Source organism: Hylobates moloch, unplaced genomic scaffold (assembly GCF_009828535.3).
Source record: "Hylobates moloch isolate HMO894 unplaced genomic scaffold, HMol_V3 SCAFFOLD_17, whole genome shotgun sequence".
Classification (NCBI taxonomy): domain Eukaryota; kingdom Metazoa; phylum Chordata; class Mammalia; order Primates; family Hylobatidae; genus Hylobates; species Hylobates moloch.
Window position 1 is genome coordinate 60,447,909 of NW_026652292.1, and position 14,645 is coordinate 60,462,553.

The 14,645-nt window shown below is 36.2% G+C and overlaps 1 protein-coding gene across 3 annotated transcripts in view; it reads right to left on the bottom strand.

Annotated features, from left to right (window-relative positions):
- The window catches only part of ZCCHC4 (zinc finger CCHC-type containing 4), a 54,749-nt gene that overhangs the window by 13,021 nt on the left and 27,083 nt on the right, over nt 1–14,645 (bottom strand). For all 3 annotated transcript variants that reach the window (XR_009210466.1, XR_004244816.2, XM_032135644.2), the window contains exons 6-8: nt 11,496–11,568; nt 7,475–7,625; nt 5,756–5,856 (exon numbers count right to left, since the gene is read on the bottom strand). Coding sequence is in view for 1 of the 3 variants with exons in the window: in XM_032135644.2 (XP_031991535.1) it covers nt 5,756–5,856; nt 7,475–7,625; nt 11,496–11,568 (325 nt within the window). In the remaining 2 variants the exon portion in view is untranslated. The remainder of the gene's footprint in view (nt 1–5,755; nt 5,857–7,474; nt 7,626–11,495; nt 11,569–14,645) is intronic.

The following is a 14,645-nucleotide window of genomic DNA, read 5'->3' on the forward strand; positions in this document are numbered from 1 at the left end:
GCAGTCCAGCATAACTGTAAAAGCTGGCACGGACTCACAGTTGGCCTATTTGGAAGTACAGTATCACAACAAGGAAACTGTCAGGTTAGATCACATTTGAAGCCCCGTGTTCAGTCACTACATTTCAAGAGAGACGTTGATAAAACTAGTTCATTTCTTTGAAAAATAATGGGAATGAACAGAATTTATAGCTTAACAAATTGGGGATGTTTATCCAGAAAAGAGATGACTGGGAGGATCAGATAGCTATTCTATAACTGAAGGGGTGTCACATGGAATAGCAATTGGACTTATCCTTTATTGCTTCAGAGAATAGGACTAGGACCAATGGTTGGAAGTTAATGGGGAGCATATTTTATCTCCATATGAGAAAATTTTCTAACGATTAGAGCTATTAAATAAATTGCATTGCCTTCTAAGGCTGTAGTCCTCTGCTCACTGGAAGCATTCAAGTGAAGCTGGATGATGGCTGGTCATGAATTTAGTGGAGAGGATTATTACGTTGGGAAGTCAGCCTACGTTACCTGTTTCTTTCTAACTTTGAAAATTCTATGAATATATGTTATCTATTAGACGCTAGGATACAAAAATAGATTTTACTACAAAATCACCTTAAAATAGTACCATAAGTCATTTTCTTTTAAAATCATTTAAATTCATGTTTCCCCTAATGCACTCCTCTGTGTACTCAATAAATATACAGTACCTTATTAAACTCAACAAAGATATTTTGAGCATTTATGAGTGTCATAAGAAAAAAATTCTTCCCAAGAGATTCATATGAAGCTTTTCAAATGTTGCAGAATAATATTTTAGAAAGATATCTAGTACATGGAATATTCTATGCAATATACTAGATAGCAGATGGAAGAGAGGGAAAAAAAAGAACAATTTCTTTATGGTTACCCAAGGAGTCAGTGAATGTATATGTCAGGAAGGTGGCTGATTGCTTGATTTTGCATAACCTAATTGAGATTATTATTATTTTTAAATGTGGGTTTGTTGTGCTAATTAACTATAAACATATGGTATGTAAAATGCATGCTGCTAGAGTAAATTAATGTACCTCTAACATATATCCATATTTCATAGCTTCAGCCACACAAATAAACCTCCTATGGAAGTGCTGTAAAGCAAACACAATTTTGCAAATTGCCTATCACTAGTAGTAGAGCTGATACACCATTTTCCCATCATTATCCCTGACATTTCACTCACAATGATGATGAGAGGCATTTTCAAATAGAAAATTTCTCCCATGGAACTGATTAATGTGATGAAGTACTGTATAGAAATGAGGGAAAGCACAAAATCTCTGCAATTCCCAATTTTTAATTTTATCTATACGCAAATGTCTTCTGTAACATGAGACTGAAACTAGTTAAATGGAGACCGAGACATCCATGTCAACATTTATTTTGTGCCTACTATCTTCCAGTTATCAGGCCAGGAAAGAAAGATTAAATAAGACAGAGTACTTGCATTTCTGTAACTCCCTAAGGATTGTGTTCTATTGGATTTCGGCACACACAAAAGGTCCCCAGTACCTTCTTCTGCTCCAGCAACCAGCTTCTACCACAGCAGCGAAGTCTGTCACAATCCCCATATCCCATAAGCTCTTATTTGAAATTAACATGTGGACATCTTATACCCCTTTTTACTTCAAACCCACTACATATTTTATGTTTATTACAGATTAAATTTTAAGAATTTTGGTAGCCATCTTTTAATTTGCAATAATTTTCCAGAAATTGCTGCCAAAATATCTTCATTTCTGACTGTGAAACTAATCTTGAAAAACATAGTGTCCTAACAGGCTGAGGTTTAAAAAGGATAGCTTTGACAAAAGCAAAGAGCTATATTTTTAACACCCCAGACAACTGTCCCATATTAAGTACATACAAGAGAGAGCAGAATGTCTCAGGTGGAAAGGAGGTGAGATCATCTAATTCAGACACAGAAAATACAGGACATGAACACCACCACTCCCTGACCCCACCCCCATGGTGGACACCACTAATCACATTACTCTTTGCTACCAAGCCTGGTATTCTCAACAAATTCTCCAGAAAACCACTAGCAATTTATCAGGCTTAGTACCAAAAGAGAAACTTATCTGCCATCTCTTTCCTGGTTCAATCATTTTATTTTATAGGTAAGGAAACAGAATCTGGAGAGATAAAGTGACTTCTCCCAAGATTAAGTGGTCTCTAAAAGGCAGTGCCAGGACTCAGACTTCTGACTCAAAATCAGAGTTTCTTTTCATCATCACATCCTTCCTTTCTAATCTGTTGTTAATAAAATTCTTGGTTTTCTAGGTCTTTGATGACTGTTTTATTATGTATTCATCAAGTGCTTGATTACTGAAGAGTCTACATAATTTATGTTTTATGAAGATTTGCAGCATTTCTGCCTTCCTCTTACCTGGGAAGTATTTCCAAAGAAGAGATTTAGTGATTCGGGGTTTTTGACTACATTGTGGTTTGGGGGCTTATAATCATCTCAGGTGATGTCCAAAAAAAAAAAAAAAAAAAAAAAGGCCTTATCAAGGTCTATGGGAAAAGATCTGTGAAGGAGGAGAGGGGACTCAAAGTTTTCATTCAATGAAGGCTAATATACAAGAAAAAAAGTACCACAAAATGAAGTTAGGCCCGGCATGGTGGCTCACACCTGTAATCCCAGCACTTTGGGAGGCTGAGGTGAGAGGATCGCTTGAGCCCAGGAGTTCGAGACCAGCCTGGGCAACATAGAGAGATCCTATCTCTATTTAAAAAAAGTTTTTTAATGAAGTTAAAATAACAAAAGAAAAAGGAAAGCAAAATGCTCAGAAAGGAATAATAGGTCCAGAGAAATTTTCAAAAAATAGAAAAATTGTCCAAGAATATAATCAAATAATGTTTATAAATACATGAGGAGATATGGCACAGTTTCTCCAACATGAGCATGTAATGGACAGTACTGTTCTTCCCTTTAGCAGGAATTAGGAAAAACAAATTTGCTTTGTTTTAGACTTTGTTCTCATTTTTTTTTCCAAAGGTTGGCTTTCTCTTTATTGAGAAGACTGCTTTTTAGCCTGTCAGACACATATGACCTAATCAGAACCTTTCTTCATCAATACACTGAAGTGTATAATTATTGTCCACACTTGGACCTTGCAACTATTTCTCAAAACTGTAACCCTAATATTTCCAAAAGTTCTTTCCTAGTAACACAGACTGCCTAACAAGTGACGGCTGGTTACTGCAAAATTGCCTCTGTCATCTGCTGTATTCTTGATCTGTCTTCTTTTGCCCTCTCACCATTTCAAACTCTTGCCCATAGTGGAAAAAAAAAAAAACTCCTCTCTAAATATGGATGTAACAGTTTTCTAAGGGCACGAATTATTAGGTTGGTGCAAAAGTAATTGCGGTTTTTGCCATTAAAAGGAATGAATGAATGGCAAAAACTGCAATTACTTTTGCACCAATTTATACAATTATGCAATTTTAATCTCTCAGATGTATCAAAAAAGGACCTGAGGGAGAGTTTTACCCCTACCTTGGGACTATCTGAATGACGACAATGACAGCAACGGTGATGACAATGCCGACAGCAAGAACCTAAACTTAATACTTGCTGTGTGTTAAGGACAGGGCTAAGCCTTTCCAGGCGTTATTTCATAAAATCCTTAAAACCTTAAAAGACAGATATATTATTGCCATATTCATTTAACAGGTAAGATAAGCTTCAGAGGGGTTAAGTAAGTGCCAGCGCCAGGATTAAAACTCAGATCCTTTTTGACTCCAGGGTTCATGCTGTTTCACTCAGTTATCCATTTGACATATACATGGCACCTACTGTGTGCCAAACATTGCACTAGATGATTATCCAGTGCCAAAGGCGGAAGATGCTGCTGAAAACTAGAACCCGTTTACGTAGTTAACATCTTTAGAATATGTCAGCTACCTCTGTATTGCAAATGTCAATACTAGAAGCATCTCTCAGACAAGAAACAGAAAACTTGATGCCCCAAAACCGAGTTAAATGAGCTTTGAGAAGACTTATGATATAGATTTTTCTCAAAGCAGAGCTCAAGAAGTCAAGTATAAAATGGCTTGTGCTACACACTTTTAGAACAAAACCTGTTAATGCTATGTAATAGCCATAAAAAAGTCCATTATATTTGATAAAGTAATCTCAGTTTTGGAAATCTATTTTAAGCAAGTTATATAAAACATGAAAAAATTATATGCATAAAAGGTGTTTATAGCTGTGTTATTTATAGTACCTTAAAAGGTAAAAACAACCTGTAGTCCAAAAAGAAGGGAATAATAGCCTGTAAATGAAATAATTTAGTTACTAAAGCATAAAGATTGTGTAGCTATGTTTAAAAATGTATACTTATAAGACATAGTGAAGAAAGCAGAATTCAACATCGTCATCTATGATTACAAACCTGTAAAAAGTACTTTTAAAAAAAGATTAGAAGGGAATACTTTGAAAGTACAGTGTCTGCTGTTTGGGTGGAATCACAAGTAGAGTCTTTTACTCTCATTTTTGGTAACACTGTTTCTTTCAGAATTTTAAAATAATTTTCATAATGGTATATGCCTTCAGGATTAGAAAGATTAGAACCAAGTGCTAGCTTGCAACAGCTAGTGAAGACATTTACAGCTAAAACTCTGCCTTAATCAGCGGCTAGTCGATTATTCAGAAAACTCAAATAGAAAACTCTTACAAAAAGAGGAAGCAGGCTGGGTACAATGGCTCACGCCTATAATCCAGCACTTTGAGAGGCTGAGGCAGGCAGATCACTTGAGGCCATGAATTCAAGACCAGCCTGGCCAACATGGCAAAACCCTGTCTCTACTAAAAACACAGGGGAAAAAAATTAGGTGGGCATGGTGGCACGTTTGTAGTCCCAGCTACTCAGGAGGCTAAGGCAGAAGAATCACTTGAACCTGGGAAGCAGAGGTTGCACTGAGCCGAGATTGCACCACTGCACTCCAGACTGTGTGACAAAGTGAGACTGTCTCAAAAAAAAAAGAAGCAGTACCTGCCTGAAGACCATACACAGTGATGGCGACAACAGGGTTAACTTCAAACACAAGGGAAAAAAATACAGGAAAGTGGAGTTTAAAGCAGAATGAACTTAAAAGACCAGGTGGAGCTGCTGTGGACAGCAGCCTCATTCTCATTTCAGGCAGGAGGAAAATTCCATAGTCATCGCTGTGAAGTTACTCACTCCAGTAACTTCCTCCTGGAATCAACACATTCACACAGAGCCATCTCTGCCTTCTCTGACACTCCTGACATCCCAAGAGTGACGCCGTAAATTGTGCATGGCATTTCACCAACCAGAAAGGTGATTTACTTTTCTATACCCCTTGAAAAGAGGAAACCAACGTTCATAATGATGAACCGGGGGTGGGGGGGCTGCAAAATCTCCTAGTGATGATGAAAGACTAAATCAGCCGCTCTAAACCCTAGCACACTCAGAATCACCCAAGGAGCTTGGTGAGATATTTTTTCTTGGGGCTTTGTCCTCTAATTCTGATTTAGTGGGTTTATTTTGGTACTCAGTCTGTATTTTCAACACGCACTCTAGGGATTACTGATATTTAGGAACCACTGGACTGAGCTATATATGGTATAATATTAGTGTTTAATACAGCTCATTGTATTTTAATTTACTAAAATCAATGAATAGTCTTATATCTATTTAAGTAGAATCTCCATTCCCCAACCATGCCAGAAAACAGAATATGTACTCTACCTGGTAATCCAGCATCTGGAAGCTTGGAAAAAACTGACAAATTCGGGATTCAAAAAAATAGGGGAAAATCCAGAAAATGGGTAGTTCTTTGTGACTGTCATCTAATGGATCACAAAAAGGAAAAAATAATAGTAAATTAAAGAAAAAATAGAAGGCTACAGTAGAAAAACTTCCACTAGCATGAGAAATTGCAATGATTCAACACATTTAAATCTCATACAAAAACAGAAAATGTTTACCAGAGTGCCATTTCAAACCTGTCTATTCCCAAAGGTCAGTGGACATATTCCTTTATATCGAAATATAGCTACTAAGAGTATGTAAAAGTAACCCTTATATATATATATTACTATTGTCTAGGTAAGGCAAAGATGTTACCTAAACAGTCGAAAATAGAAAAGGAATGCCACTTTTGAGGCACAAAGGTAGTCATGATGTAGTGGAAGCACCTCTGGACTAGAAGGCAGTAGGCCCTGGGTGTGAATCCCAGCTCTGCCACAACTCATTATCTTAGTTTTCAGGGATGAATCAACCTTGTCTGCATCATGGAAGATTCTTAAAAACAGTTTTACCAAAATTAGTGTTTGTGAGAGACAGAGAACACAGCTATTACTACAAAGCACCTAGTATAGGCTAGTACTCATTATAGCACTATTACAGCTAAAACTCCAACAGGCTGAAAAGCCTTAATCAGAGGCAAGCCTAATCATAGTGCTTACACTAAGCTATAATAAGTACTTTCTATGTACTATCTCCTTGCAATAATCCCTAGAATTAGATGTCATCCCATTTTACAGATAGGGAAACTGAAGCCATAAGCTGTCAAGTCCAATGCAGCTAGTAAGTGGCAGAACAGGAATTCAAGCCCACAAAGCTCTTTATTGCTTCCCCAATGACATTGACTTTATCCACTCTAATGAGCGGACTTAAAAAACAGCAAATAAGGGAAATACTTAAACAATATGAGTCACGTTTTATATTTCATTTGCATTCTGTCTCCCAAAGCACTATTAGTGGAGAAGCATGATCACAAAATTCCTGACACTCTTAACAAATTTATCAACTTGCGAGCTAGAAAATGTTTCTAAAAAATGAATGTACCAACTAATTAGATAATTATATAAAATACTTTGAAGTCCTAAGTCACTTTAAACTGAATAATAACCCCCAGCCACTACCCTACCTATAGGGCTGGGAATCTGTGTCAGTGATAACCACAATCAGCCTATGGGATGTCTAACCTCCAAACTTATATCCTGGCAAAGTGCAGAGCCCTGGACCTCAGGTTGAGTGCCCTCTTAGTGTTCTGGGCCAGGCTTTAGGAACAGAGAATGTATGATCCACAGGGCAGAGGTATGTGTTGGCTTTGTTCAAAAATCTATTCCTAGTACCTAAACAGTGCCTGGCACACAGTGGCCACTCAGTAAATATTTACTGAATGAATGACAGCAGTTCACTGCTGTTCTGCATAATGTCCCATTATCCCCATCAAAAACATAGTATTTTACCTATAAGCCATTAAAAAAATCCACATGATTAGAATAATACAAAGTATATCATGATAATGAAGTTTGCTGCAACATCAAATAAGCCTGTTTTTAAAAAGAGAACTCAAGACATGTATATTCTATCAGTGCTCTGATTCACTGAGCTCAGCTAATATTTGATAGGAAGTAGATACATAGATACATGTTTATTTTGCAGTAATAAATTATACACCTTGGCTTTGACCTTCTTTCCACATAGCAATTAACTTTTTGAATGTAATAGCCAGAGGTTCAACCAAGCCACCAAACGGAGGATCCGTCACCATAATGATTCCTTCGCCTTTATCTTCCTGTAAAAATGCTCTGCATACTTCAAGGGCAGTCTGGAACAAATAAAAATTCATTTCGAAATTAGGACTAGAGAGAGGCACTTCATCCTATCCGTAGGGGAATGCATTAGACTCAGTCTCTCTCTTAATACTGGAAACTTTACCAAGTCATCTTGCCACCACAGCACCCCTCAGTGACATTCTGAAGCCTCTCTTTGCCCCCGTAAGATTTTATCTTTGGGTTCCTTGATAAGCAGGTTTTTAAAATTGCAAATTCAAACACCACCACTATCAGAAGACTACACATTTCAAATGGTTAAATTAAAAGGCTAAATTTAGTGTCCTAAAAGTAACTCATTACCCATGAAAACTATCTGAAATGTTAAACTCAATTTAACAAACAGAAGCCAGGATGGTGCTAAGCACTAGGGACACAAAGACGAAGAAGACATTGTTTTCCTATCTGGTTTGTCCAATGCCATGAGTTCAGTTTAATAACAGCTACAAATTAGCAGTTAAACATGCATATGTTTTTGAGTATCAGGCAGACATATTTGAACATGCACTGTAAGGAAATAAAAAATGAAAGTTCATAAACGACAAAGCGCATCTGGTGCATCAAACTATGCTATTCACACATTTTCCCAAAGGTTAATTTAAGCTTTTTTAGTAATTGCAAAGTAAACATTAACAGGGACATTTAATGGTTTTTGCTATAAGTGGAGTTATTAAGAGATACCATATAACTGTATCTCCAGTCAACTGACTTGCAAGTAGCTTTCAAGTAGTCCCCTCAGTATCCCTGAGGGACTGGTTCCAGGACCCCCGCATATACCAAAATCTGCAGGTGCTAGAGTCCCTGATATAAAATATTGTAGTATTGCACATAACCTATGCACATCCTCCTACATAGTTTAAATCATCTCTAGATTACTTATAATACCTAATACAATGTAAATGATATATAAATAGTTCTTGGACTCTATGGTTTAGGGAATAATGACAAGAAAAAAGTGTACATGCTCAGTACAGTCACCACCATCCTCTTTTTTTTCCTAAATATTTTTGATCTCCAGTTGGTTGAATCCACAGATGCAGAACCCACAAGTGGGGAGAGATGACTGTACTCATCTACAAAAATAAGTCAATACAGTATACAAAATGACATGAGATTTTAAAATTTAATGGCATTTTAAACTTTAATAAGACTATATGTATTTTATAATAAAATATATTTTGTTCTACTGCTAAATCAATTTAGAAGACTCCACTGATAAGAGGAAAACCTTTTTCCCTAGGAGAGTCTCCATTAATTTCCTACTGGAACTCCTATAGCAGAGGATGACTTGTCAAGAAGGTTAATCATTTTTCAAGTGCTGTCTGGCACTTCCTTAACCTGCTTACAAGAACAAGGACTGAAAGCACAGATGATGATATTGAAATCTTCAAACTCCTTAGAGTTAAAAGTAGAAAAAAGAAATTATACAAGTAAATGATGTTTAACTCCTAACCTAACTTTAAAAATATTTTTAAAGGATTTTTTTTTTTCCAGGTAAGAATCAATGGCATCATAGCCCAACACAAGCTGCTGATGGTCTTAATGTTGATCTCCTATGAGAAATAGATACTTGCTTACAACGTTGACAGTAATTTGACTCTTTCCTTTATCTCAGTTATCATTTAAAAAGTGCCCAGCAATTTAATTAGCCATCCTCTCTACATACTTTAACTGACTTTGCCATTAAGGCAGATGACATTTTTTAAACACTATATGATTTGCAATGAGAAATCCTATGCGGGGAACTCCAGCTTTTGAATCTAGTGGACTGCAAAGTGCTGAGGTGCACTAACAGAGTCTTCTATTTTCCTAAGCACCCTGGACAGCCTCAAAGGCACTGAGCTGACACTTAAATACTTAGTGATTGATTAGTGGATGGTAAATCTCTATTGAAAAACTTGACTCTGGGAGTAGGTAGAAAAAGGGCAGATAGTAAAATCATTAAAACAATGGGTTTCTGCAGATCAATCTCTATAGCTGCAGTGCTATTTAGAGGCTGCTGCTGAAATATAGAGTAAGGAAAGCCTGAGCTGGATGACTCTTTTCTTCAGGGAAGATAAAGTGGGGCTCCATCTTGGCAGCTTATTCCAACCATTATTGTAGAAACTTATAAGGTAATGCTGTACACTTTCTATAAGCTACAAAGAGTTTCGAAGAAAAAGGCTAATTACCTGTTACTCTTTAAAAATATAAAAAATTGTTAGCCAACCTTTAGGTATTTAATTTTATCCTTATTTTGTCTTCATTGTTCAAAATAAAAAGCAAAACCATAGTATGGTATTAAAACAGACAAAAAAACAAGAAAACCCTAACTCACTAGTGTAGCATCAAGTAGTGATTCAAACTTGATTACTTCCTCATTTACTACGACACAGCCCTGACCCCACCTGACATCAAGGTCCTGTGGTTTCAAGTGGTCAGGCTGGATATCCCCACAGCCCCACAAACTCAATCTTTCCAAACTTCACTTCCCTCTGTTTAGAAGAAAAAATACAAACCCAGGCCATTCTATCAAGTCAGCTTGGACTTTTCTCACTGCCTCTGTGAATGCCTAGACAACCCAGTTCTTTCCTCTCCTTTTCTCACTGCCACTGTCCCAGCTGAGAAGTCCCTCATCATCCACTGGCAAGTGACTTTCAACTCCCACTTTCCTTCACATTCACCTCAACAGTTCTCAATTCTTAGTGATTACCAACCACATAAACGCTTTGGGAAACAGCTGAAATATATCTAATTATAACTGCTGTTTATTTCAATACCTTGTTTTAATGGCTTCACAGCTGAAAAATATTAATATATACCCCAATGCTAAATTGATCCAAATGGAAGGAGTGCTATACTTACTAAATCAGGGGACTCGTTTTTCAATCCCAACCAACAATTTAACATTTGTTTTCATTTCCTGAACGCTGACTTTTAAAGTCTTCCTTGGTTTTCATCCTCCTATCATTAGTTAATATCTCAAAGCACAATACATAGTAAGCATGGTTCACAATTTTTACAAAATTGATACATATGCATATATTTATGGGTATGCTTTAAGATGTCTTGATAATTTCACAATATTTTTGGCCAGCGTCCTGGCAGGTGTGATTACTTGATTGGTTACAGATTTTATTTTATAATAGGCCTGACAAAGAGCTCAAACTAAATGTATCAGCTCTACTATGCTATTTATTCTCAGTGACATTATTAACCTCATATTGAAAGAAGCTTTTTTTAAGCTGCAGTCCTTTTTTTTTTTTTAAAAGATCTTTTATTTTTTAGAGCAGTTTGAGGTTCACAGAAAAAGTGAGAGGAAGGAATAGAGATTTTCCGTACACTCCCAGCCCTGACACATGCATTTAATTACAGTGTGGTAAGTCTACAAAGGAGAACTTGACCCTTTGGGGAGCAGGGGTCAGGGGAGGCTGGAAGAACTGATTTGGAACAAAGTTCTAAAACATGAGTGGAAGTTATCAAGGCAAAAGACAGCAGAAACCAGCAGGAACAGCATGGACCTTCCCTGTGGTGGAAAGGCATCCAGCCAGTTCCAGATGAAAGCCCTGTGCCCTGAGCACAGACAGCAAAGGGGAAACAGGGAGAAGGGAGGCTAGAGTGGAAATTGGGGTCAGATCACACAGAGCCCCACGGGCCTTCTAAGAATGTGGGCCTTCATCCAAAAAGTAGTGAGAAGTCTTAACAAGGGAATAATAAAATCACCTCTAGGTGCTCAATAAACAGTGAAAGAACAAAAATAAATATCAGTAAATGGTAGAACAGCCACAATTTGACCTTGAGGGAATTTAGAAAAAGAACAAAGGAGGCACTATGAAATCTGTTATTCCACAATAAGAGAACAATGAGATAATGGTCACAGCTCTTACCTTTCCATCAAAGAAATGATGGTTAAACATATTATAATGGCAAAAGCTATCTTCCATATAAAACTGTGAATACCTGTAAAATAATTACAGAGTTATTTGCCCAGTCACAGCTATAGAGTAGACAAATACAAACTAAATTTTAAAACAATAAAATCACACCTTTAAAAAATTTCATCATTCTTTAGTTTTTTGAAATAAAGAATAATTTCCAAAAATTTCAGGGAATCTGTAACAGTGAATAAATAACAAACTTAAGTGATTTTCCCATGTTTAATTAACCAGTAGTAAAACTAAAGAATACTCATATATAAAACACACATGTTCCTATGTACCAGGAGGTTATACATAAACAATCAGGTTACTGACAGATGATCATGCAATTTAAGCTTGCAATGGGTTAGCAATTAAGATACATCTCTCATGGTTAATAATTTAAAGGAGAATACTAAATCAACATTTCTGCTCAACAGCTGTTCATTTATTTTCTTCTGTAGGTGATTTTTTTTTTTAAGTATTTAATACAGGCCGGGCACAGTGGGTCACACCTGTAATTCCAGCACTTTGGGAGGCTCAGGCAGGCAGATTGCCTGAGCTAACAAGTTTGAGACCAATCTGGGCAACATGGCAAAACCCCGTCTCTACAAAAAATACAAAAATTAGCCAGGCATGGTGATGCATGCCTACGGTCCCAGCTACTAGGGAGGCTGAGGTGGGAGGATGGCTTGAGCCCAGGAGGCGGAGGCTGCAGTGAGCCAAGATCACACCACTATACTCCAGCCTGGCCACTACAGCCAGACCATTTCTCAAGAAAAAAAAAAAAGTAATACAATTTTTTTTTTTTTTTGTCTAATGCAGGCTAGCTTAATATGCTTTTCAATATAATAGAAAAAGTATATGCATTTCCTATTTACTAAATTAGTGCCAGGAAAGAGGAATATTTATTTACTGATTGAATTATTTTGTTTTGCTAACACAGTATTTTAAAAAGCCATTGGCAGTGAATGAGAGTACCACCTTTGGGTATTAACATTTTATAAATTCCTGCTAATTTACTAGGAAAAACTCACATCACATTATGACTTAAATCTGCATTTGATTACTTACAAGGCAGAACTTTCTATATTTCTTAACTGTATTTGTACTGTCTGTCCATATGTTTTCCCCATTTATGTATCTGGGTCTTAATGTCTGTGTTGCTGATTTCTCAGTTTTCAATATAATATAGAAACCTCTTTGTTATCTCAATAGGATTTTGAACTTCAACTATTTTATTACACATAATTTACATATGAATCACATCATCCTTCTTGGAAATTTGTAACCTGGTAAAAAGACTGAAAAAAATCTGAGACACATCCTTACTTATTATGACTTCTTGAACCAAATCATGATACTGTCAACTTCTTTGCTTGTATTTCTACTCAGTTACCCATTACTGTCTGTAACTGATTGATCATCCATGGTGAATATTTAATGTAAGGGACAGCACTAGTTTATCCTCTTCCCATTAACTGTGGTTAAGAGCACAGGCTCTATAGTCAGATGGTCTGGTTTCAAACTATGTGTCTCTCGCTTACTAGCTGGGTATCCTTAGTAAGTTACTTAACCTTTCTGAGCCTCAGTTTCTTCATCCATAAAATGGTAAAAGTAATAATTTCTACCACATAGGACTGGATAACAATAAGATGATGTATGTAAAGTACTTAATGCAATGCCAGCTACACAGCATATACTAAAATGTTAAGTACTGTTACTGTTATTTTAATAATTAGCAGCTGTAAATATTTATGTCTTAATGTCTCTAATATTAGGGAATTATGTTTATGTTCACCAAAAATAATCTAAGCCTATTTCTTCTTGTTCTGTGGAGATGGACAAAGAGCTGCCAACCATTCTCAGTACAATATCCTTTAATGTCATTTAAGACACTGTTAGCACATTTCCTAAAACATAAATTTGCACTGAAGAAATAAAAGGTTTAGATAACTGGAAAATATTTAAAGTATATACTGTAACCTAATGAACATTCCAAAAATTGACTGTGGGCAATGTCAAATGACCATTAAACAAATATGTCTTCCTATTTAACTAAATTTCACATAACTGCCTTTAAAAAAAGTGTATTAGTACTAGTACAGCCATGTGTAAACATGATATCATTTGAGGGTTTTCTTCTCTCTTGCACTGCTTTATAAGTATGACCAAAGGAAAATACAATCCCTTTTTAACTTAATCCCTATTGTTGTCATTCCTTCACAAAGATACAAGTCATTTTTAAAAATTAAAAAAAGAAAATTTGATTTACATGAAATTCAGCACAGCACACCTGTCCAAAACATTCTGGGCAGCAGTGTGCAGAGGAAGAGAGAAAGAAAAGCCAAGATTTCAGTTCTAAGTTTCCATCAAATACATAATTTGAGAGCATAATTATTCATATTTAAATTATGAAAATTCACTCAACATTGCCCTCTTAAAATGAAATTGGCCACAAAGAATTATTCTCTCCATTGAATAAGGCAAACAAAACCAATCAGAAATGCATGCACTTGAAAAATGCTCAAAAGGACATTCATCTGGCCATTCATTCTCTTTAAATGAGAGTCAGTTACCAAGTGTGAAACATTCTCTACACACAGGAAATGTAATCAAGAGCTGAATAAAATTAGTTCATTAAATGAACCTAAGAAATTCATTTTTTGACATAACTTTATTTGGATAATAGTTTGCCAAATAGAGTTTCACATCTTTCATGCCAAAATTAGAGCATACAGAAATCCATCTTAGCAAATGTGAACTTCGTATCTCCTACCCCCTAAAAAATATATTTATAGCACATCTATAGAGAACACTGGAGTTTGAAGCAGTTCTCCAACCTTGGATAAACCTGTTGTAAGGCACCAGGAAACCACAGTCAAAAGGCCAAAAAAACTACTCACTGTCACTCTATACTACGCGGAATTTTTTTTCTGATTTAACTGTGGTCTTTATGAGAAATCTGAACCAACCACACACTCCGCCATGCTGTAAATACAGGTAACAGCCTCAGAGCATTCCAGCAACTTATGTATTTCAATAAACCAGCTCTCTCTTAAGAACTAGTGTTGACCTTCTACAGAACTGACTCAGTAACAGACTATGTTATCAAAAAAA